Genomic DNA, 25,005 nt, shown 5'->3' with positions numbered 1-25,005 from the left:
CTCACCAATATAGACAACTACACAACTTCCCCGTACGAAATATTCCAGGCGGAGAAAAGGCGGATTTCAGGCGGACAACTAAGGCGTATTTTGCCTGAAGTCAGCATTACTATGAATAGTTAACTTAGGCGAAATACAAGTGGACATTAGATGGAGTCCAGCTGGAATTTAAGCGGAAATTTAGGCGAAATATGTAAATTAGCCCGCCTAAAGATTCCGCTTAAAGATTCCGCTTAAAAATCCTGCTAAATTTTAGACGGAATATGGCATAAAGCTTAGGCGTACATTAAGCGGAATATGCAAATGAATCCGTCTTTCAATATAACAAGGATATAGACAAGTAAACTCATTGTTGCTATGAAACAATTACATTTAATTAAAAAAAATTAATTTAAAAAAATTAAGTCTTGAATTTAATACAATTTAAATATAGAGGTTTTCAGATAAGGAGATTGTACAACTAACAATCAAATAATAACTTCATAATCACTCAAATTTACAAATTTGAAGCCACTCAGCTGTCGACTTGTCTGTCTTAACTGTCTTGTTTTTTCTTCCCCTTTAATTTTTTTCTGGCATACGAAATCTGCTCCGTTACTGCATCATTGACCTCCTTCTCCCCATGTTTTCCACCATTCTTCTCGCACCACACTGCTACGTATTCTGAAAAAGAAGAATTTATATCATATATCATTATTTAGTATCACTTTGCTCTGAAATATTTGTGTAACTCAATCAACTATTAATTTATCTGGTATTAAGATATTTCTTCCGAAATCTTTCTGCTTTCACTTTAGTAGAATTGCTGTTACCATGACACAGTGACACCAGCACTTATTTTAATACCTTTTAAAACTGTCATCTTTGTGACATCAAGAACAGGTCTTTTGTCTCCATCTTTTGATTTTAGACCTTGTCCTCTACTGAGGGCCAACTCCTCACATGAAAAAACTGCAGGAAGGAGTTTTGCAGTCAAAGTGAAGGCCATCTTTGAGGAATGAACCTTTTTTGCTGCACTTTTTGCTTTCCTCAGTGCATCCCTCCTAACTGTCAAGGGATGGTTTGACAGGAGCCTCGTCATCTAGAAGTAATACAGAAAATTAATTTAGGAGATTTATCTCTGCAATAAATATCGATGAACAAGGAAAAAAGAGTTCTTCAAAACAGTACATTAGATGACTATGTATTTCTTCTGCATATGCAAGTTTCATTTCAATATTTCTTATATATGTTATATATATATAGTTATTAAATTAAAGATAAATATTATTAAGAATTAAAAGTTGCTGGTATAGTAACCATCGCTTACCTGTCCATCAGAAAGCTCTGGAGTAGATACATGCTTCCTAGGTGACCTCCTTGGTGTAATTGGGCTGTCTACATGGTTTGATGGCATCTGTTGTGGTGCGGTATTCATCTTTTGTGGTGTCACATGTTGGGATGGAATTGCATGATTTGGAAGCATGTGTTGCATTGGACTTTGTTCCAGTGAAATTTGTGGTGGCATCTGTTCCAGTGTGATTTGCGGTTGAATCTGTTTCAGTGTAATCTGAGGTGAGATCTGTGGTGGCATCTGAGGTGGCATCTGTCGAGGTGGCATGTAATGTGTTGAATGTGGAGGGGAAATCTGCAGTGTTGGCATCTGCTGATGAAGCGATGGCTCTGTAATTTGTGGAGTCCAGGGAGCTGGTTGCGTATAATTGGAGTCTTGTGTCCATGTGGCAGGTGACATTGTTGTATATGTGGGTATGCATGTATCAGTCATTGTATTGTCAATCTAAGGGAAAAATTATGAATTAATTCCAAAACCACAAGAAGATAGAGTTTTAATTAAAATGGCTTTGTAAATTGATTAAAAATACAGTGCTTTACCTGGGATGTGGTCTCATGGAACTGGGTGATCACACTTCTCATGTAGCGTTGTATTTGTGGTTTCAGTAGTAATCTAAATACCTCAATTACATCATTTGGTGGTTGGATGGCATCATAAGATGGAACTATTCGACAAGGAAATATATTAAAAACATAGAATGGCACAAAAAGATGGAACTATTCAACAAGGAAATATATCAAAAACTATTTCGTTCTATGTCAATGTGGGTGTGTACAACATTTCTCTGTATAATTACCTGTTGCTGACATCACAGATGACCTTTCCAGCTCTGGGTTGCAGAGGGCCCAGGTTGATGTCAGAGTTAAGTCATCCTTGCTATTGTCAATATTTTGTGTTGCAGCTGCTAACCCAAACTGTTCACACAAAGATGATGATGAAAGCATCTCTTTTGAAGTTAGCAGCTGTACACTACTCTCAGCCTTCTTTTCCTGTCTCTCTTTAATTTTTGGTGTTGCAACTTCCAGGGTTTTCTTCTTACTCTTTTCTTCTACTTTGTTCTTTTTATCAGGCTTGTTTTTGTTTTTCTTTGCTTCATCATTTGCATTGTTTTTCTTTTCTTCATTGTTGTTTTTCCTTCCCTCATCTTTCCCTTCGATTTGATTATCTTTGTCTTCATTTTCCACATTTTTTCTCTTCTTTTTAGGGCTCATTTCTTTGTCTTGTTCTTGGCTTTCTTTGGCCCTTTCCGTTTGATTCCTTTCCCGTTTCCTGTCTCTTTTCTCAGACTGGTTTTCATTCTCAGCTTTTTTGAAATGCGCGATAAGTAGTTCGACACTGTCTTCAGAGCTCAAGTTCTTCCCTCTCAGAACTTTCTTCTCTGCCTTTACAGTCTCTGCATCAAGTAGATCTTGATTCTCTATAAAAGATATAACTCGTGTTACCCGGTATTAAAAACGTAAAGGTTTATTAAACTAACTAAGCAAAGTGCTTAAGATTTCCTTTTCCTTTAAAGTCACTTAAAACTTAAAATAGTAAAAATTATAAAATAATTTGCCTACATTTGTGTGCCGAAGAAAATCACAACGGCTTGATGAACGTAAATATCCATAATAATTAATATATATATCCAAGTGTATGCATGATGACAACAACGGTAATGTACACAAGGCTTATCAAGTTTCCTACACAAAAGAGTTCCACCAAGGACTGTAATCGGCAATGCGCGCTTTCTGCTATCGGAATGACTCTGGCGTTTTCATAGCCAACAATGGAGAATGTTCCGAACAACATTTTTTAAAATCAAAATTAACTAAATTTGTTCATGAGCGTAAAAATAGGTTTACTGAAGTTGAATATCAATATCATACTGATTCTGTACATACAAACGATTACGTGTAACATTATGCTTAAAATTGTCAGAAAAATATTCATTTTTTAATTACTGGCATATTCCGACCATCTCCCAGAATTTTTTAAAGAGTTTAATCATGTTAATACAAGTAATCATATTGGAATGTTAGCAATAAAGAAGATAAAACATTTGAATTAGAAGTAGATAGTCTTACCATGCACATGGACAATAACTCCCGAGAAAATGTCTTTTCCCCACTTCATGTTAACTTTTTCTCTCTCCTGAAAAGATCCCAAGAGCTCCAGCCGTTTAGACTTCTCTCCAACAACGCTCAAACTTTTATCCTCGTGGAAGAAAACACATCCGAACATCTTTAGAATTAAGTTTAATAAAGGCAAAGTGATCAAGAGTGTAGCGAACTTTCGTGTTATCAAAATGTCTACCGTGGCTTTTTGTGAACAAAGATTTATCAAGCGCGTAAACAGTTGGTGGTCAGCAGTGGTCAGCATCACATGGCATCATGATCAGATTTCAGAGAACCAGGCTAAGGGCACCCCAGGGGTTATAAATGCAGCGCAAGCAAACTTGAACGTTCTGATTATGTCACAAGTATCACAATTAATCATGATAATAAACGTAAATACGGAATTATATCAACAATTTGTAATTTCAATACATATGACATACTCACACACACTTTTTAAAAAATATATAAAGCATGATAGTATTTTTAAAAAGGGTATCCCGTAAAAAAATCGTAAGCACAATAACACCCCTTGGTTGCCTTAATCGGCCAACTCAGAATCTTTGCCTGGTATTGAGTTACTCAGTTACATGTATATTGAAAATAGTACTGATAGAGGAGAACAGTTGAAGACAACTGAAAAATGGACGTTGAAAAAACTGGAAAGCGCAAAGCAAAAGGGAAACGAGGCCCATACAAGAAGTTCGTTTTACAAGAGCAAAGCTGCAGTTTTGAGCCTTTTCAAGGGAATGAAGATTTATCGGATTCTGAGCTGATGAGCGAGACGGTAATGAAATTGGATACCGATACTACCGAATTTTCGGACATGAACCAAATTGATTTTCCTTTGCCTGAAAAATCCTCTGTCTGTGGTGAGCAGCCTGTTCCCAAGTCTCGGGATGAAAGCCAAATCGAGGAGGTATGAATAATACCCCCCCCCCCCCCCCCCCGTTTTCATTCCCCCCCCCCTTATTTTTTTAAAGAATTCTGTATGCAATTTAAAAATATTTTTTAATCAATAAAATCTTAATGAAAATATCTCAAAACGTAAATTAAAGCTTAAATATTTGATGTATTAATTCATCTAGTTTGTTGAAAATTGTGGGTCTGTGTAATATTCCGAATGCGTCCCCGAGCGAATTGGTTAATGAATGAAATTGATCGAAACATCCGGTTTTTTAAATCTGTACATGCAATGGAATAAATATCAACAATGACATGCGTATGCCATTACAACTGCAAATGTTTTGTTTTTTTCCTGGATATACTTTAGGTAATTTGTGAAATGATCGTGTTATAATGATTAAATTATTTTTTACGCGTATAGTTAATTCAGAAACCTAGCATATAGCCCCAATTCGAATTTTCTCGGAATCAAGGAACGGAACGTCGCTTCACAGGTTTCAGAACCAAATTTCGTGAGTTTTTTTTTTTCACCGAGTTATTTTTAATTTCAGACTTTGGTTGACCAAGATCAAGATTCGGTTTCATCACAAACACTGGAGGAAGCTTCTGTGGAAACAAACAAAGTCCAATTTAACTTTGTGCAAACGTACGAACAAGAACTAATTACCAACTGCAATTCGGAGCCGGAATCCTTTAAAGATTTGACGGAAGATGAACAAACTTTGGCTGAGGAAGATTTTGATTTACAGTTTGATTCATTAGCAGATCTTTACATTCCAACTGAGGTAGAGCACTCGACAGATCGGGATGCAGAAGATAATGATGTCGATTCAGATCCACTCTATCCTGGTGCTGCAGTGACATTAGGTGCATTTATGCTGTTGCTTGCCATATTTACTACGAAGTATAATCTGATTGGAGAGGCAACAGAACAACTTCTAAAGATTCTGGCCTTAGCCCTTCCACATGGTCATAAACTTTGTACGTCATTATATGAATTTAAGTTATTTTTCAAGAATCTGAGGAATCCACTTGTTCGCCACTACTACTGTAATCACTGTGTTGGATATATAGATAACACCACAGTGCAAAGCTGTCCTTATGAATTTTGTAAAGCTCAATTTAGTGTTAGAAATGCCTCTTATTTCATTGAAATGCCATTAGAACATCAAATAAAAAATTTATTCGCTCAGAAAGGATTTTATGAGAGTTTAGGACATAGATTCAAAAGGAAATCCAGTGATAACACCTATGAAGATATTTATGATGGGAAGCTGTACAAACAATTAAGTGAAAATCACGGAATTTTAAGTTTTCAAGAAAACATATCATTTACTTTCAATACTGATGGAGCTCCTCTTTTTAAAAGCAGCAAGACATCTATTTGGCCGATTTATCTTGTTATTAACGAATTACCATATAAGCAGCGGATGCAGAAAGAGAACATGATATTGGCAAGCCTGTGGTATGGAAACAAAAAACCATCAATGGGGACATTTTTAAAACCATTTTTAAAATCGCTACAGAAGATGAATGAAGGAATCAAATGTATATCACCTGAAAGAGGCCAATTTCTGTGTAGAGGTCTCTTATTATGTGGAACAGCTGATCTCCCAGCCAGAAGTTTACTTTGTAACCACGTACAATACAATGGAGCATTCTCCTGTTGGAAATGTGAGCAAGAAGGAGAGACAGCATCTGTTGGGCGAGGCCATGCAAGGATTTTTCCGTTTCAAAGTGAAGAACCCAAAGGACCAGTACGAACAAAGGAAAATGTGTTGGAAAATGCAAGGACAGCAGTACAAGACCAACAGGTTGTAATGGGAAAGCCAGTAAAAGGTATAAAGGGACCATCATGGCTTTTCTTCGTGCCCCATTTTAACATTGTATCTGGCATTGCCATTGACTACATGCATGGTGTCCTATTAGGGGTGCAAAAGATGTTGTTAGAATTATGGTTTAGTGAGAAGCACAAAGGGAAAGCATATAATATTTATGACAGTGTTTGTGAAGTAGATACCAGGCTTCAGAGTATTAGACCTACTCTTGATATTTCTAGATTACCACGATCTATAGAAAAAGACTTGAAATATTGGAAAGCATCAGAATATAGATCTTTTTTATTATTTTTTGGTGCTCCAGTTCTGCATGGAATTTTAGACATGCAGCGATTTTTTCACTTTCTTTTGTTGGTGGACTCTATGCACATACTTCTGAAATTTGGGTCAAATGAAAAAGATTTAGATAGAGCTGAAATGCTTTTGTTTGAGTTTTGTAGGTGTTTAGAAGAGTTATATGACAGATGTTTTTTAAGACTAAATGTCCATCAACTGCTTCATTTACCAGATTGTGTAAGGGATCTTGGCCCTCTCTATACCCACAGCTGCTTTTCTTTTGAAAGTAAAAATGGGATTGTTTTGAAAATGATCCGAGGAAGTCAGAGTATTGATACTCAGATAATAACTGCTATATCATTTATCCAAAAGCTACCTGAATTAAAACAGAAATGTGTCTTAGAAAATTCGGAAGTTGATAAATTATGCAAAACTATTGAAGAGCCATCTTTGCTTAAGAGGGGTCAGAAACTAGGGAGTGGGATATACATTCTAGGTGCCCCGTACAGTAGAGTATTGACCAATGTTGAGACTGCTGCACTCCAAAATTTCTTGAAATATGATCATGTGTGTGATACATTTAGAAGTTTTAACAGAGTAGAATATGAATCATATATAATTTATGGCACTGAATATTCCAGAATGATCAAAAGGAACAATTCAGCAATTTGTTACAATGGAATGAGTGGGATTAGCTTTGGAGAAGTTATCTTTTTTATTTTGTTGGAAGACAACACTGCAGGTATAACAAAACCTCTTGTATTCATAAAGAAGTTGCTATGCAGAAATTACAATGAAAATTCAAATATGTTATCAGTTATTAAAACAAATGATGTTGAAGTTGTAAATATAAATGATATATTGTCAAGCTGTTTGCTTGTTTCTTTTCCTGGAGGGCAGACCTCATTCATGTGTAAGTTTCCAAACAGGTTAGAGTCTGACTAAAATGGTCCAGAACTATGTGTAGATCAGAGTGCATGCATTACATAAGATGATGTTTAAATTATATGCTTGTTATAGCATTATTTATCTCACTGATGGTTTTATTCTGTGTGTTAATGATGCATTAGACATTATAAACTTATTCTTGCATATTCCTAAAATGATTGCAAGCAGTGATTCTTTCTTCTTCTGTTGAATAAATGTACATAGACTGATGCCCCTTGGCCTTATAGCATTCTGATAATGTTAGTGGAAAACATCATTCCAAAAATAATAAAAAAAATTCCAAGAAATAATCAGATAAATCTTGTTTTTATTTTTTACAATTTACGTGGTACTTAACAACTTTGGTCATATAACTTGAGGTTTAATAAGCATGTTCATTGAATACCAGGGTATGCTTTGTTAATATCATCAAAGGTCAGTTTTTTAAATTTGTGAAGATTTGAGAGTCAACAAAAATTGACTAAGTTCAAAATTTCGCCTTACCGAAAGATCCAAGTCCAAATTCCATCTAAGTGACCAGACTGAAATTTTCTAATTTTTTTTTTCCTGCTTAATCATGAAATACGCTTAAAGGAAGAGGCGGAATCCGCCTCAAGGCTGAAGCGTATTCCGCCTTTTCTTAGACGGAATTTTATGTCCGTCTAATATCCACCTAAGGTTAGGAGGACTTAGATGGATTCCATGTACTTTCCGCCTGAAATTCAGACGGGATCCGTCTAATAATTTCGTACGGGTCTCATCAATATAGACAAAAACACAACTTCTCACCAATATAGACAACTACACAACTTCTCACCAATATAGACAACTACACAACTTCTCACCAATATAGACAACTACACAATTTCTCACCAATATAGACAAAAACACAACTTCTCACCAATATAGACAACTACACAACTTCTCACCAATATAGACAAAAACACAACTTCTCACCAATGACCAAGTTCAGAATTAGACTACAAATATAGACAACTACACAACTTCTCACCAATATAGACAACGTACTACACAACTTCTCACCATTGACCAAGTTCAGAATTAGACTACCAATATGTCATGATTGTCTGAAAATTTTCTTTAAAACATTGTCACGTTCTTGTATAATTTTTACTTGACTTATATGACTTCAGCTTTTCCATCATAAATTTTTTTTTCAGATACCATAGAAGAGAAGCACAAATATAAAACAGATTATATATGCAACTTATATATGCAACACTTTCAAATCATTCAGATGTTGAATTTATAACACTCAGCTTGACATCTAACATAATTTTATTAAACGTGCCCCATTTTGACAAATTCCATGACTGTACATAATACTACTTGGTTCAGTATAATTTCATCCACTAGTTTGAGTCGATCAATCTAGGATATATATGTCTACAAGCTAACTTTAAGCTACTATAAATTTTCAGTGGTCATTATCATATCACCTCATTAACCAACACTTGTGACCTCTTAGTGGACAGGATGTACTTAATTTCAATCACGAATTCGTGACAGTCTTGTTTTCATTAACTGCACAGGAAAAGGGAGAAAACTTGGATTTCTTTTTAAACCCACATAAAGAAAAATTATAATAAAAGGAATTGCATGGAATAAAATGGACATCATATGAAAAACATTTTATGAATTTAAAGGCTGTACTTTTCAAAAATCAATACACACTGACCGAATGCCATAAAACTTCAATATGGAGAGATTTAAACACTGTGAATAAGATGAGATCAACAGCATTAGATTCATCAGGTCATGACCCCTTAGGCCAATATGGGATTACCACAGAAGTGCTATAATTGAGGCTTGTAATACTAAGTGCTTGTCTGTCGGTAAAACAAGTGTACCGATTGTAACATTATGACTAGACAGGTCACACAATCATTTTGTGTAGTCTGCTATGTATTTTTGGTGCCCTCAAACCTTTTGTAATTAATACTTCCTGACTGCAGAAATACTGATAGCATCAATGTAGAGTAAATTTAGTTCATTCAACAAGAACTAAAATTAATTGCCTTAAACTTAACCTCACATTATTTGTTTTCAATAGAATTATTTTATGCAAAATTTCAAACTGTAGGAGTATACTTTATGCCGATACTATAATTCTAATAGTTTTAATAAATATGTTATGCACCATAATATAACTTTGTAAACCTCAATTTCCAATAACCCTCTGTTTAATAAACCAAAACTGAGAGATTTGTACATACTACTTAACATCTCAACCTCCATAAAATGTCACATATAACCCCCAAGCCAGTATATATATATAAATATATATATATATATATATATATGGGTTACTTTTCATAACACCTATTGTCTCTCAAAAGAATGCAACATTAAATGGATAGAGATGAAATATTTATCAAACCAGGGCAAAAAAAAAATCAAACCATGCAATTCCCATATTTATACCATATCTCTGTAATAAAAGCTTCATCTGTTGTGGCCTTCAGTATTGAAGAGAACCCAGAACACCAGAGTCTCTCTCTCTGGTTACAGAAAATTTCCCATCGGCTAGGGTGACATAAAGGTGTCATAGTAGGAAATATAATATCAATCACTTCTACACACCAGCCTCTGCTGGCTGTCAGACAGAACAGAGGGCACCGGTCCTCCTCCTGATCCCAGGGTCATATGTAAGGCTAATATGTCACAGGTAGACCTACTCTATGTGGCCTCAAAGGTGTTCCAGGCACTATAACTCACATTCTGTTCATCATGTGAATTAATGTATAATATACAAACAGAAAAAAATCTCTTAATTCTCACAGTATTTTCATTTTGCATATGATAATTAGTATAATGTCAATAGCTTAAAAATACTGTTGGGAAACTTGTATATATACATGTTCACTAGAGCAAAATTTTTCAAGTCTGATACATGTCTTGCATGTTTTATTGCCTACACGATGTTGCTTTACAGTTTCTTCCTTGCCCATCAATGTAACACTATCATACTATAAGCAAAGATGCAAGAAAACGCCAGACACCTGTACTTTCAGGGCACCAGTTTTCCTATTTCTTGACCTATTGGCAGTCTGACACAGCAATATATGCTAAATCATGGAAATGGGGAATGAAGGAACTTAACATATATTTTCCCTATCAGGACAGCAGTGATGATGCGAACTGTGAAAATATGCTTTATATGAGAAAAGCAGTTGACACCAAACAAAGAAATTCAAGTCTGTTAGAAAATGCTTCATAAACACTCCGACAATTAACACGATTTAACCACCTATTAAAGCATGATCAGCATAAAACTTCTCAGTACTTCCCTTTTTTACCCACATGTTATGTTGACATGCTCATGTATCTGATTTCAGAGTACACGCATGAAAGATGGCAATTTATTTGTAATGTAATCCATATTGACATAACCATCTAATGGCTAGCCAACACCTTTTCGTAACCAGAGGGGTGGTAACATATTGCATGACAATGAGTTCAAGTGGATAGAGTATTGCAACAAACAAACACAAGTTTTTCCCGACTGCAATCAAATCTGCAGCCAAATTAATGAAACTATTGATATCTCCTATTTTCTTTATGCCAAAAAAACCAAGACATATATCAAGTTCATACAGAGTTCAAGAAGACAATAATTAGTCATAGTCAATTTGCTGATCAAAACGCAAATAATAAAATTGCTTTTCAAAGTGCAGGGCAGAAATATGAACGAAGTACCTGTTCATGTTACATATTGCTTAAAAGAGTTCTACCATCAGTGTTGTATAATCTGTTATAAATACTAAAATGACTGAAAACTTTCCATGATTCAAAATTTCTAAATAACAAATGAAATGACTGCAACGGAAAACAATCCATCACAAAAACAACACAGAGATAATTTGTTCATAATTAAAACAAGTTAAACTAACACGTGCCTTCCATATGTGGAAAAAAAATGTTGTCAATTGAAATAATGATCTTATTGACATTAGTTTCATCAAACATGTTATTGTCGTTTGTCCCCGAGTTGCAAATAAGGGAAAAACATTCCTGACATTTCTTATATAACAACCATGTGCAGTGTTTGTTTTGTTCTAAGATTAGACAATTTCCCTCAAATCACCTGTGCATCTCTGACATGACAAAGGTAATTTTGTCTCTTATACATAAATCCATCAAGTAATGTTAAAAGTGTACACACTCCTGCCCTGTACACAACACATATCAGTAAACAGTCTCACAGCATATATGTAATTCCTGAGCAATTAATCCTTTCCTAATCCTTTACATCAACGAAAACACAACCTCACAGCCACAACATCAACCCTTTACCTTCCTCCCTGACCCCCCAGAGTGAGGGTCAGAGCATCCCCCACCTACCATAAACAATGATGATCAATTCCTCTGGGGTGGACTTCTTTTTCATGGACCCCGAGTCCTCCATCAGCCCTGGGCAAAGTGTGACTAGAATGTACAACAGGTGCTCTGTAATGCCTCTAGTCCCACACACTCCACACAGAAGTCTGATTACTGGTCAGATAGCGACAGAGGGGGTCGTTTATCAATGAAGCTCTTCTCAATATATTCAGTGACACTCTTGGCCATTATTGAGAGTTATGTAACAGCATAAATGTTTGGACATTTGCGTACATTCTCTCAGGTAAAAATCGTTTATTGCCTTACACACAAAGGTGTTAATTTTATAAAGTGGCAATACTGATAAGCTATATTTACATACTTCTCGAATTAAGTATCCTGCAATTTATATAGATATTGTTACATAAGATCAATTTAGCGTTTTTTTCCCATGTTAACAGAAAAAACAGGTCTCTTTAATTATTCTTAAAAACAAAATCTATAAGCTGTAAAGTTACTTAAAACTTAGAGGAAAAGTTAAAGGGGAAGGTAAATCACACTGTATGGGATAATTGTAGATACACCTTAAGTACGGGAATCTTTTTTATGGACCACACCACTGGGTTTTTCATGTTTTATGGCAATAACTATGAATACAGCTAACTTTGATATAAAACATCTAAAACAAAATATGGATTTCCCTTACTATAAAAAACATTCTGAGGGATATCTACACCACCTTCCACATTAGTAGATTATATTATTGCTCAAATTTACAACAGTAGGCATGCAGCTTTCATCACACTACTGTGCATGTTATAGAGTATCAAATGAGGCCCTCTTGAGCATAATTTCACATCGATGAAAATAGAGATAATGGAAAGACAAATTTCACAATAGTACAATGAAAACATAAGAGTGACTTGACTGTAAGGGCTTTAGAGTTTTAATTCTTATAGATTTCCTAAGTAGAACTGTTGACTTTGTCATTTAGGGATTTGCTAAAGGAGAGAACAAAAGCCATATTAAGTTCATCTGCCCCATGGAGCTGCTTAGTCTTAATTTCAGCTAAAAGCACAAAAGTACCAGATGCTCCATAGGTTTTAAAACAAAAGCAAACCACTTTTAATAAATTATGCTTGATTAAATATATGAATTTACCTTTGGGAGATCTATAAAACAAAACATTCTTAACATTCTGAAGTATAGATAGTTTCTATAATAATAAAGAACTGCAAATGATAGTATTGTTTTGTCACTTACATGTACCTTCTGGTCAATTTTCAAAAGTTATAAATTTCAAATGTGGTTTTTTTGTTGTCAATATAGATATTTAATATATGAATTTTCATAAAAGTTTATTTAAGGAGGTATGCTACACCAGAGAAATTTAATGTAGATGAAAAGTGGACGATATGTACAACAATATTTTGAAGTTGAAAAATTACAAATTTACTTTATTTTGTCAAAAAATACAGTTTTAGTAGAAGGTAAACTGAGAAAAATTAAAACCCATGCTGGACTCGAACCTGCGACCTACAGTTCAGCAGTCGGTATGCTAACCTACTGAGTTACTCGCCTAGGTATTTAAATTGAAAAGGAAAAGTCAAATATTGGTGATATTGATTTTTTCATCCATGTTTTTAAAGGAAGTAAGCCATTATGACAATGTAGAGTACCTCCTTAATTGACAAAACAAAGGGAGATAACTATAATTTGGGCTAAAATCTCATATTTCACTACAGAAATAAATGGAAAACAGAAAATATTTTAAAACATCTTTCTTTCATGTGAAACACAAATTCCTGTTTACAGGTATTACAAGTGTCATTTATCAAATTTATACCAACCTTTTGTTATTTCAAAGGGGGGGGGGGGGGGGGGGGGGCATATGTTTACAGACTAAAACACAGCGAAAATGTGTGCTCTTTGGTCATTTGCAAATGAGGTCAAACTATGAAAAATGAAGATTAATCATTTGTTACTCAATAATATAAAGTAATTTGACAAATTAAATGGTTATTAATTGAAATCAATAAGCATATCAAAATATATGACATTTTTAAGCCTGACTTCAAGGAACACATTTCTACCCCCATAATCAAAAGGAGTTGTAATTAAGAGCAACTAATTAATTATAATACTGGTATTAAAGTTAATAATCAATGATCAATGAATTCTACTTTGCATTAAAAAAATCTCATCAGCAAAATTGCAAAGCTTTTTAAAATATACGAGTTAAAAATGTAGGAGGGAATCCAGAGTTAACGTGCGAGGTTCTTCACAATCACATGATGGGGAAATAAGGGAGATTCTCTCATACACTAACTAATGACAGAATATGACACTGTATTACTTTCAAGTATAACAGTTTCTCTAAATTGCCAGAATATTGTGTTGATTAATCATAGGTTTCAAAAAATTTAATTAGCTTTGTCTTTAGAAGAATATTAAGAACTTTGTATTGCATGCTTTATGTACAGCAAAATCATTTCTTATAGACAAAAGACCATCTGATCAGCATGTAAACTCTAAATAACTTCCTTCAAATAATTTAAAATCATTTATCATTCTTTCACTTGTTAATAAAACAGGTGGGTTTTTGAAACACAAATGCTACTGATAGCATCTGATTTGTAATGTGCATAAATGTCAAGGTCACTAGGCCATTGACCTTGGGGCTTTATGAAGTCTGTATCTCTAATAGTTAATTAAAATGTTGCAGACAGACAGAAAGGCCAAAAAAAAAAACCCCACCCAAACTAAATGCCAAAAAGTCAAGAGATTATTCATTATTTTGAAACCCTTAGACTAGAAAACTGTTATGCTTCTTCCTGGACTAACAAAAATGACCATCAGTAAGCATTGTATTTGATAATGTGTATTTGTCGATGAAATAATAACATTTAAAACATAAAAGTATTGGATAACTTTATAATTGGAATTTCGTATTGTATTGTTTACATAAAAACAAGGTTAGTTCTGTCTTCTTGGTTCATAAATAGCATAATGTGTTTGTAAAACATGAATGCCACAGAGCCTCTGTCTTGAATTTCCTATTGCATATATACCATATATAGCTATCAAAAATCAATGCATTCTCACTTATAGTTTTAATGTTACCATCAATGTTATAGTTTTTGGATGAGTTAAAAGTCAAGGTCACAAGGATATGGCATCATTGGAAAGGTCATGTCACAAAGGCTACACCTACTGTATAATATCAAAGAATTCTCCTTATAATTGAAAATTTTACAACCAATGTTAAAGTCATGTACCATGTACACATGGATACGAGACAAAAACTATATAAGATCAGAATCTATGATTATAGGAGCATGAAAATTATATTATCAACCTTTTTTATACATTTTACACATATTTTCCAAATCACGAATAGGCTTATTGTATAAATCTCTAAACCATTATCATGTACCATAAAAAATCTTGTAAATCTAGTCTCATACATATTATAACATTATTACCACAAAATTTGTATGATACTTAGTCTCAAACATTTCATAACGTTACGTATCATCATAAAAAATCTTATAAATTTAGTCTCAAACATATTCAAAATATTGAGAGCGAGTGTCTCATTATCAACTAGATCAGTACATAACAAGAAATTTCTCTTCAGAACAAAATAATTTCATCAGATTAGATTTGATTATAATCCACAACAATCCAATTGAACAAATTAAAAAAAAATTTTTTCCTGTATTTTCAGAAAAAAACACTTGTTGAAATAAAAGCATTAAATACAAATTAACGGGAATCTCAAGTATCCGGAAACAAAATGGGTAATCAGATAAGGAAACACAAAACACAGTCCTCTTAAATCATTACTTATCATCATTTTACAATTTTCTTTAGCAGAGACCATACAGTCTATTCACACAATAAGAAAACTTAATATATTCTTTTATTTAAAAACCTGTACAAAATTGCAGGAAATGTCATACCATCGAGACCTCATTCATGAAATGATTATGAGATATAGCCACTTTAAAACATGCTATGACAATATGTTAAAGCATAATCATTATTAAAAGCTATTTATTTTTTCAAGCAAACCTCAGTTTTAAAAAATGAAAGCAAAATGAAGCTTAATTCACTAAGAAATGAATTAAGAAAAGAATATCTCCTTACCTGTATTTCTCATCTTTCTCAGTCCAAATCAAAATTCATTTTCCTTGATAACACAAGTAGAGTCCATTTATAGAATTAAAAATACTCTTCAAAAATAGGAAAACTGGCGAGCTGGGAGAGTTAAGCAAACATGGAAGATGCACTGACATAGGACCCTGGCAGTGAAGAGACTGTAGCTATGATATAAAGGGGGGTCTATCAAACAACAGGATGATATAAAACTCTCAGGACACACGTAATTCAAGGGCCACAAGAAAAATAAACAACTACAAGTACCAGTTTACAAAGCTCAAGTGTGTGTCTTGAGTGGGACACGGAAAGAAATTGACGATACTCAGCCGTGTGGCTTCCTGATAACCATGGAAATTCAACATGTTCCCCCTCTCAAAAAAGGATACAAACAACCTGTACAAATGTTGTATTCTCTCATATTCATTGAAAGTGACATTTCATTTTTTTTTTTTACAACACAAACAAGAGGGTGAGTCATTTATTCTTAATTTTCAAATCATACATGCCCCAGGTTTTGTAAAATATCTTAATAAAAGTAAATTTGTTGCCATGATTTTCTTAACCTGACATGAAAGAGCTTACCTTGTTAGTGATGAAGAACAGATTTTGATACAATGTGGCAAAAAATCTGTGTGTTGATTATTATTAATAAATCATATCAAAGAAAGCGATGATTATTCTAAAATACATCACAAACACACACAAATTCATAAAAAAGACAAAAACAATTATCAAGAATGATGTAGCTGATTAATAAAAGTTGTATGACAAAAGACTTGGCTGTGAAAATGTATGGCGTATAAATCTAATACTGGCACTACACGCTATCCTGAAGTTACTGTACATGCACATTAATCTTTGTGTTTGCATTTTCTGAAACTGGATGCTGTATCATAAGTCATATTTCAATACTTTCAAAATATCTGGTAGTTAGACCACCCATAGAAAGGCCTTTGTCCTTTCACTACTTCTATATTAATGTCTAGAAAGGCCGACAGGCAACATCTATCCCCCGCCCCCTTCTTAAAGATGCAGTTAATTGTTTCTCTAAAAGGGGTTCATATAGTAGAGATAACTTGACTGTCTGAAACTGAGGGATTACCAATGCCACAGAGATGTACATATACCTACAAAACTGAGGGATTACCAATGCAACATATGTACATGCAAAATTTAAGACAAAATCGGCTAAAAAACAAATCTTGCCATTTGAAGGTGTGAAAAAACTTTGGAGTCAAGGAAATATATACAAAAGCCTCCCCAGCTCCTCAAATTGAAAGCGCTTCAAATTACACCTTTCTCCCTAATGTACTGCATGGTATGGAGGAGAAAGCATGAGCAAGAACATACACATTTAGACATTGTGAACTGTGGAAAAAGATATAGAAAAGATTCAACATCAAAAGTGCCTAAACAGATGAAAGATTTTATGGAATATGATACTGGGTGTATCTATAACTTTAATACGATATGTCTAATTTGGAACAGTCCTAGAGTCCAAACCCCGGGGTTGCAAAATTCACAATATTGGAAACATCCTTTTCTGCTTTCCCTAAATATGCATTTAGTCTTTATACTATATCAGCCAACTTAAAAGAAGTCTTTCAAATGATAAAGACAATAATCACTATGATTTAATTTAAACAGTATCTTATTATGCTAAATCATAACAGGGTCATACAGCAGGCATTGCCTATATACGTCCTCTCCGTAATAATCACTATAATAATTTTTACTCCACCTAAGACCTTGAAAGCAAACCCTTACCCCCTGAGATCATGAAATTTACAATTTAAGTAAAGGACTACCTACTGTACTCCTTGTAAATATCAAATTAGTTTATCTAGTTTCAATTGAGTATCAATAGCATTAAAGGGACTGATTCACGTTTTTCGAAAGAAAGACTTTTCATTTTTGATGTTAACAAGAGGTCCACAGGCCTTATCGGTCACCTGAATACTAGTGAAAAAGTATCACTACTTCCATGGGCTATGAAATCTAGAAAACATTTCCTGTTCTGAATATCTAAGCTAAATTCTAATGTTCAGCAACAGTATAAACAAGATGTGTTCTTAAAACTTCACTGCCCTCAAAAGTGCATACACTGATGGAAGGCTTTAAATAATAGGTGTATTAACATTAAAATATAAAAAGATATGACTAATTTGGACTCACCCTAAAGTCATAACCCTGGGTTATGAAATTCACCATTTTTTTGTACATCCTTTTTTGCTATCTCTAAGTATGCATTTAGATTTTATACAGTATCAGCAAACTCACACATACATACTATATCCTAAGTTTGGTCCCACCCTGGGGTCAGAACCCTTACTCTGGAGAAAATCAAATTTACAATTTTGGTAAAAGACTACCTGCTCTATCCATTTAGCACAATATACCAAGTTTGGCCCAGCCCTGGGGTCAGAACCCCTACCCCAGGGATCATGAAATTTACAATCTATGTCCCCCTTGTTCCAAATATGCTTCATACCAAATATGAAAAGAATTGGAATGATAGTCAATCTAATTAAAATCAGTGGAGTGTAACGGTTAGAGAAGGTCTGATTTTAATTAGATTGGAATGATAGTTATCAAGAAGAAGTTAGAAATGTCTAGTGTTCACACATTTAATAACTGACCATTTTGGCCCCACCCTGATACCAAAACCCCTACTCCTGGGATCATCAAATTTACAATTTTGGTAAAGGACTACCTGTTCTTTCTAAATATTTATTTACTTTCAATTTAGTATCAATAGCACTAAAGAAGATGTTATTTAAGTGTTTTACACATAAACACTATACACCAAGTTTGGCCATGCCCTGGGGTTAGAACCTCTACCCCGGTGATCATGAAATTTACAATTTTGGTAGAGGCCTTCCTGCTCTACATCACCATTTATTTAGTTTTTCTTACATGTGTGTGGTTCTTGAGAAGAAGATTTTTGAAAATTGGTCCATTTTGGGCAGTTTTTGCCCCAATCTAATTGAAATTAGATGTTGGATCCGCTTGCATACTCGCTACAAAAACATCTAAAAACATCCCATAGAGGGTCACGTCAGAGGTCAAATTCGGTATCACTCTAGACTTATCGGCTTCAACAAACATTCAATGATTTTGCCAGCGGTGATTTCATTGGTCAATCAAATATGACCTCTGACGTGACCCTCTACGGGATGTTGTTAGATGTTTGTGTAGCGAGTATGCGAGCGGATCCAACATCTAATTTTAATTAGATTGTTTTTGCCCCGCCCCTAGGGATGCTGGAGTCCTGAAATTTACAATTGATGTCCCTCTTGTCCCAATGATGCTTCATACCAATTTTGAAAAGTATTAGACTGGTAGTTATGAAGAAGTTAACAAGAGATGTTTGTAAAACACATATGCCCCTCATGGTGCAAAATTGAAAAGGGTTATACACACACATCATTTAATTGATATTAGTATCATCAATTCAAAATACCGAGCAGAAAATATCTTCCTATGTCAAAAGTGAATTGACCATGTGACCTAAAAATCAATAGGGGTCATCTACTCCTGAAGATGTACCAGTGTACTAAGTTTGATGTCTGTCAAGCAAAAGGGTTATCGAGATATTGAGAGGACAGTATATTATATGTCCAGTTTGACCTTTGATCATGTGACCTCAAAATCAATAGGAGTCATTTTCTCCTGAATATACAACAGTGTACTAAGTTTGATGTCTGTCAAGCAAAGGGTTCTCAAGATATTGAGTGGACAGTATATTCCAATGTCCAGGTTAACCCTTGAACATGTGAGCTCAAAATCAATAGGGGTCATCTTCTCCTGAGGATGTACCAGTGTACCAAGTTTGATGTCTGTCAAGCAAAGGGTTCTCAAGATGTTGAACGGACAGTATATTCCTATGTCCAGTTTGACCCTTGACCTTTGACCATGTGACCTCAAAATCAATAGGGGTCATCTTCTCCTGAAAAAGTACCAGTGTACCAAGTTTGATGTCTGTCAAGGAAAGGGTTATCAAGATATTGAGCAGACAGTATATTCCAATGTCCATTTTGACCCTTGACCTTTAAACATGTGACCTCAAAATCAAAAGGCGTCATTTTCTCCTGAAGATGTACCAGTATACCAAGTTTGAAGTCTGACAAGCAAAGGGTTCTCAAGATATTGAATGGACAGTATATTGCTATGTCCAGTGTGACCCTTGACCTTTGACCATGTGACCTCAAAATCAATAGGAGTCATCTTCTCCAGAAGATATACCATTGTACTAAGTTTGATGTCTGTCATGCAAAGGGTTCTCAAGATATTGAGCGGACATTATATTCCTATGTCCAGAGTAGATTGACCCTTGACCTTTTGACCTGAAAAACAATAGGGGTCCTCTTCTACTCATAACCTACCCACATATGAAATATCATTATCATCAAGTGAATGGTTCTCAAGATATTGAGCGGACAACATGTGGTCTACCGACCGACCGACAGGTGCAAACCAACATGCTCCTCTTCTTTGAAGGGGGGGCATAAAAATGTTCAATTGTTAACGCATGACGGACGACAACCAATTGCAATAGGTCACCTGAGTTTACTAAAAATTTAAACAGTATCTTATTAAAAATAAAAAATATAAGTAACTCATTTAATGATGACAACCAAAATTTGGACCATCTGAATGCAAGGATAAGAACAATATTTTAGCTTTGATTCTGTTTTATAAACAAAGACTCAAGTCTTTTTTTTTTGTAAACAAACAAATCAGTGAAACATTAATTTTGTAATTTAAAGAATCTTCATTTTGTACAATCACAAATCTTAACTTATAAATGATGTATTTTACCTAAAGTATACTTAAAATTAATATACATTTATTTTGAAAATTTCATAAACAATAACACACCTCAATCGATCTCCGTTTTCAAAACAAATAATAAACTCTCTATAATGAGCTTCTGTCATGATTAATAACCTTCAATAAACTCTCTATAATGAGCTTCTGTCACGATTAATAACCTTCAATAAACTCTCTATAACGAGCTTCTGTCATGATTAATAACCTTCAATAAACTCTCTATAATGAGCCTCTGGCATGATTAATAACCTTCAATAAACTCTCTATAACGAGCTTCTGTCATGATTAATAACCTTCAATAAACTCTCTATAATGAGCTTCTGTCATGATTAATAACCTTCAATAAACTCTCTATAATGAGCTTCTGTCATGATTAATAACCTTCATTTTTTGTGAAACTCTCTATAATGAGCCTCTGTCATGATTAATAACCTTCAATAAACTCTCTATAATGAGCTTCTGTCACGATTAATAACCTTCAATAAACTCTCTATAACGAGCTTCTGTCATGATTAATAACCTTCAATAAACTCTCTATAATGAGCCTCTGGCATGATTAATAACCTTCAATAAACTCTCTATAACGAGCTTCTGTCATGATTAATAACCTTCAATAAACTCTCTATAATGAGCTTCTGTCATGATTAATAACCTTCAATAAACTCTCTATAATGAGCTTCTGTCATGATTAATAACCTTCATTTTTTGTGAAACTCTCTATAATGAGCCTCTGTCATGATTAATAACCTTCAATAAACTCTCTATAATGAGCTTCTGTCACGATTAATAACCTTCAATAAACTCTCTATAACGAGCTTCTGTCATGATTAATAACCTTCAATAAACTCTCTATAATGAGCTTCTGTCACGATTAATAACCTTCAATAAACTCTCTATAATGAGCTTCTGTCATGATTAATAACCTTCAATAAACTCTCTATAATGAGCTTCTGTCACGATTAATAACCTTCAATAAACTCTCTATAACGAGCTTCTGTCATGATTAATAACCTTCAATAAACTCTCTATAATGAGCCTCTGGCATGATTAATAACCTTCAATAAACTCTCTATAACGAGCTTCTGTCATGATTAATAACCTTCAATAAACTCTCTATAATGAGCTTCTGTCATGATTAATAACCTTCAATAAACTCTCTATAATGAGCTTCTGTCATGATTAATAACCTTCATTTTTTGTGAAACTCTCTATAATGAGCCTCTGTCATGATTAATAACCTTCAATAAACTCTCTATAATGAGCTTCTGTCATGATTAATAACCTTCATTTTTTGTGAAACTCTCTATAATGAGCTTCTGTCATGATTAATAACCTTCAATAAACTCTCTATAATGAGCTTCTGTCACGATTAATAACCTTCAATAAACTCTCTATAATGAGCTTCTGTCATGATTAATAACCTTCAATAAACTCTCTATAATGAGCTTCTGTCATGATTAATAACCTTCAATAAACTGTCTATAATGAGCCTCTGTCATGATTAATAACCTTCAATAAACTCTCTATAATGAGCTTCTGTCATGATTAATAACCTTCAATAAACTCTCTATAACGAGCTTCTGTCATGATTAATAACCTTCAATAAACTCTCTATAATGAGCTTCTGTCACGATTAATAACCTTCAATAAACTCTCTATAACGAGCTTCTGTCATGATTAATAACCTTCAATAAACTCTCTATAATGAGCTTCTGTCACGATTAATAACCTTCAATAAACTCTCTATAATGAGCTTCTGTCATGATTAATAACCTTCATTTTTTGTGAAACTCTCTATAATGAGCCTCTGTCATGATTAATAACCTTCAATAAACTCTCTATAATGAGCCTCTGTCATGATTAATAACCTTCAATAAACTCTCTATAATGAGCTTCTGTCATGATTAATAACCTTCATTTTTTGTGAAACTCTCTATAATGAGCCTCTGTCACGATTAATAACCTTCATTTTTTGTGAAACCCTCTAAACATATTTCGATTGAAGATTTTGATCATTTAAAGTGAGAAACAAAGTTTGGTAAAAATCGTGAATCAGACCCTTTAAAGAAGATATTATTTGAATGTCTTACACATAAATACACTATGTATACCAAGTTTGGCCCCACTTGGAGTCAGAACCTATACCCAGGGGATCATGAAATTTAAAATTTTGGTAGAGCCCCCCTGCTCTACATCATTATGCATTTAGTTTTTCTTACAGATGAGGCAAAAATGTGAAAAGTTGATGACTGTGCCAATGACAACAACAGGACAACAGATGCTAGACAAATTTTGATCAGAAAAGCTGACTTGAGCCTTTGCCTCAGGTGAGCTAAAAAAAAAATGTATAATTTTAGATATTGACATTTACAAACCAACAAGGACTCAAGTTTATAATATCAAATGTTGACATTTATAAACCAACAAGGACTCCGAGTATTACTGACCATAATTCACCATCTTCCTTTTCCTTAATCATGAAAACTAAGACAAAGGCACAATAACTGTACAGGAAAATAAGAAGGGCATACAGGAAAAGCTCTATTAAAATGAAAATATTCTAGGAAAAGCTGCTTACAGAAAAGTTTGCCAGTGCTCTTTAACCACATCTATGAACATTCTGGATAAAACTTAGTACACCTCTGAAATTGTGATTGAAGTACCCCTGCTGAATCTCTTAATGTTTCTTCTGCAATTTTCATTTCAGGAACCACTATGTGGATGACTGCAGACAATACATGTCATCATACAATTAGGCCAAAATAAAATATATGTGTGGTTCCTATTTCACTCCCCTTAAAATTAGGTAGGGTAGGTGGGTAAAACATTTTATTCTAATGAAATATTTCTTTGGAATCTTCAGTTTCTGATACACTTTGAATACATGTCTATATATATTACAATTACTTTTCAATTATTTTGAAGATCAATAGTAGTCAAAATATAAATCAAGAGAAACTCAAACGCGAAAAGAAAATAATTCCAGTTTGAAAGTTGAAGATTTTTATTTTATTTATACATATATTGTCAACAAAATCTTTAGGGTTGGCAGCAAAAAAAATGGGTAGGGTGGGGAAACTGGAAACACATACATATTTTATTTTGGCCTTATGCAAAAATTACTTGATATTTTCAACAAGTTATTGTTTCCTTAATATAAGGATCTTGAGAAGGAGATATTCAAAGATTTTTCCTACAAGTGAATACACTCCAATCTAAAACTTTAAATATCCCTGCTGTACCCTGTCTTGTCCTCAAGTCAATATGGTTTCATCAAAATTGAATCTAAATGAGGATGTGGTTTTTGAGAAGACTATATTCAATCAGTCGGCTCATGGGGCACAACACTCACCTGTGTGAAGGTGATAGGCTCATACATGTACATTATGAAGTGCAGGGCACTTAAATTGTTAACTTTAAACCCCCATTGAGGCCCAAATTTTCAGCAAACTGAAATTTACACATTACAATTATGCTAATACTGTATATTAATCTGACAAAGATGCTTACATATTTAATTTGACAAATTGTACATTATTTGATGGGGGAAAGGGGTAATAGCAACAGATTTGAATCTCTGACATGAGAATGCTTTTTTCATGTCTATTCCTAAATTGTAATGGTTGATTGATTGTACATGTATATTGTTTAACGTCCCTATGGAGCCAGTAAAGGGCTGTAAAATTTAGACCTATGCTCGGCATTTACGACCTTTCCGCAGGGAGGGATCTTCAATGTGCCACATCTGTTGTGACTAGGGGCCTCAGTTTTTGTGTCTCTTCTGAAAGATCACCCCATTTAGTTGCCTCTTACAACAAGCAAGGGGTACTGTGGACTTATTTTAACCCAGATCCTCAAGGGCTTAATGGAAATGGATGTAGGACAAGGATTTCAAATCCTTCTAATGAGAACACCAGTTCCAGTGAATTAGGAAAATTATATTTCCTTTCATCCTGAATATCACTGTAATAGTTGGATAATAAAAGATAAACTAAGCAGTCTCCATGATTAAAAAAAAACTATGCACAATTTATTTTCTAACATGTCGAAGATAACATTAGAATATCATATATTTACCAATAGTATGCCCTTCCCTGTGCCCTGCGATGTAACAACTGATTTATGCCCTTCCCTGTGCCCTGTGATGTAACAACTGATTTAATATGCCCTTCCCTGTGACCTGTGATGTAACAACTGATTTAATATGCCCTTCCCTGTGCCCTGTGATGTAACAACTGATTTAATATGCCCTTCCCTGTGCTCTGTGATGTAACAACTGATTTATGCCCTT

General features: G+C 34.1%; 4 protein-coding genes across 7 annotated transcripts in view; 2 read left to right on the top strand and 2 right to left on the bottom strand.

Annotated features, from left to right (window-relative positions):
• The window catches only part of LOC125683596 (LIM domain only protein 3-like), a 74,404-nt gene that overhangs the window by 48,094 nt on the left and 1,305 nt on the right, over positions 1-25,005 (bottom strand). The window contains exons 1-2 of one of the 3 annotated variants that reach the window (XM_048924913.2): positions 15,870-16,108; positions 11,742-11,825 (exon numbers count right to left, since the gene is read on the bottom strand). The exons of 1 other annotated variant lie outside the window; for it this stretch is intronic. In XM_048924913.2, coding sequence (XP_048780870.1) covers positions 11,742-11,825; positions 15,870-15,882 — 97 coding nt within the window. In that variant the 5' untranslated portion in view covers positions 15,883-16,108. Of the gene's footprint in view, positions 1-11,741; positions 11,826-15,869; positions 16,189-25,005 lie in introns of those variants that run through there. One more of the 3 variants, XM_048924915.2, reaches the window with a different exon arrangement.
• On the bottom strand, positions 353-4,371 carry LOC125668411 (uncharacterized). The gene is made up of 6 exons (XM_048902562.2): positions 3,400-4,371; positions 2,130-2,750; positions 1,873-1,997; positions 1,310-1,777; positions 847-1,081; positions 353-663 (listed from the first exon to the last, which is right to left on the bottom strand). Exons 1-6 carry the CDS (start codon positions 3,692-3,694, stop codon positions 536-538), a joined length of 1,872 nt encoding a protein of 623 aa, XP_048758519.1. The 5' UTR covers positions 3,695-4,371; the 3' UTR covers positions 353-535.
• On the top strand, positions 4,408-7,696 carry LOC125668410 (uncharacterized). 2 transcript variants are annotated; one of them, XM_048902561.2, is made up of 3 exons: positions 4,408-4,702; positions 4,887-6,174; positions 7,091-7,696. In XM_048902561.2, exons 2-3 carry the CDS (start codon positions 5,211-5,213, stop codon positions 7,093-7,095), a joined length of 969 nt encoding a protein of 322 aa, XP_048758518.2. In that variant the 5' UTR covers positions 4,408-4,702; positions 4,887-5,210; the 3' UTR covers positions 7,096-7,696. The 2 variants fall into 2 exon arrangements, with proteins under 2 accessions (XP_048758518.2, XP_048758516.2); XM_048902559.2 differs by having other exon boundaries at positions 4,887-7,696.
• Positions 16,243-25,005, top strand: part of LOC125683595 (rho guanine nucleotide exchange factor 39-like) — a 44,494-nt gene continuing 35,731 nt past the window's right edge. Inside the window, exons 1-2 of the mRNA XM_048924910.2 lie at positions 16,243-16,350; positions 22,936-23,041. The gene's annotated coding sequence lies outside the window, so the exon portion shown is untranslated. The remainder of the gene's footprint in view (positions 16,351-22,935; positions 23,042-25,005) is intronic.

This window comes from Ostrea edulis, chromosome 6 (assembly GCF_947568905.1).
Source record: "Ostrea edulis chromosome 6, xbOstEdul1.1, whole genome shotgun sequence".
Taxonomy (NCBI): Eukaryota; Metazoa; Mollusca; class Bivalvia; order Ostreida; family Ostreidae; genus Ostrea; species Ostrea edulis.
The sequence above is the reverse complement of the archived record's forward strand: the minus strand, read 5'-3'. Positions and strand labels throughout refer to the sequence as shown.

Excerpts from the sequence above, each read along its gene's own strand:
- LOC125668411 (XM_048902562.2), bottom strand. The coding sequence starts at position 3,694 with ATGCTGACCACTGCTGACCACCAACTGTTTACGCGCTTGATAAATCTT. Across the intron at positions 2,751-3,399 it reads AGTTATTGTCCATGTGCATG|AGAATCAAGATCTACTTGAT; the intron begins GTAAGACTATCT and ends TATCTTTTATAG. Across the intron at positions 664-846 it reads AAAGATGACAGTTTTAAAAG|AATACGTAGCAGTGTGGTGC; the intron begins GTATTAAAATAA and ends CTTCTTTTTCAG.
- LOC125668410 (XM_048902559.2), top strand. The coding sequence starts at position 5,211 with ATGCTGTTGCTTGCCATATTTACTACGAAGTATAATCTGATTGGAGAG.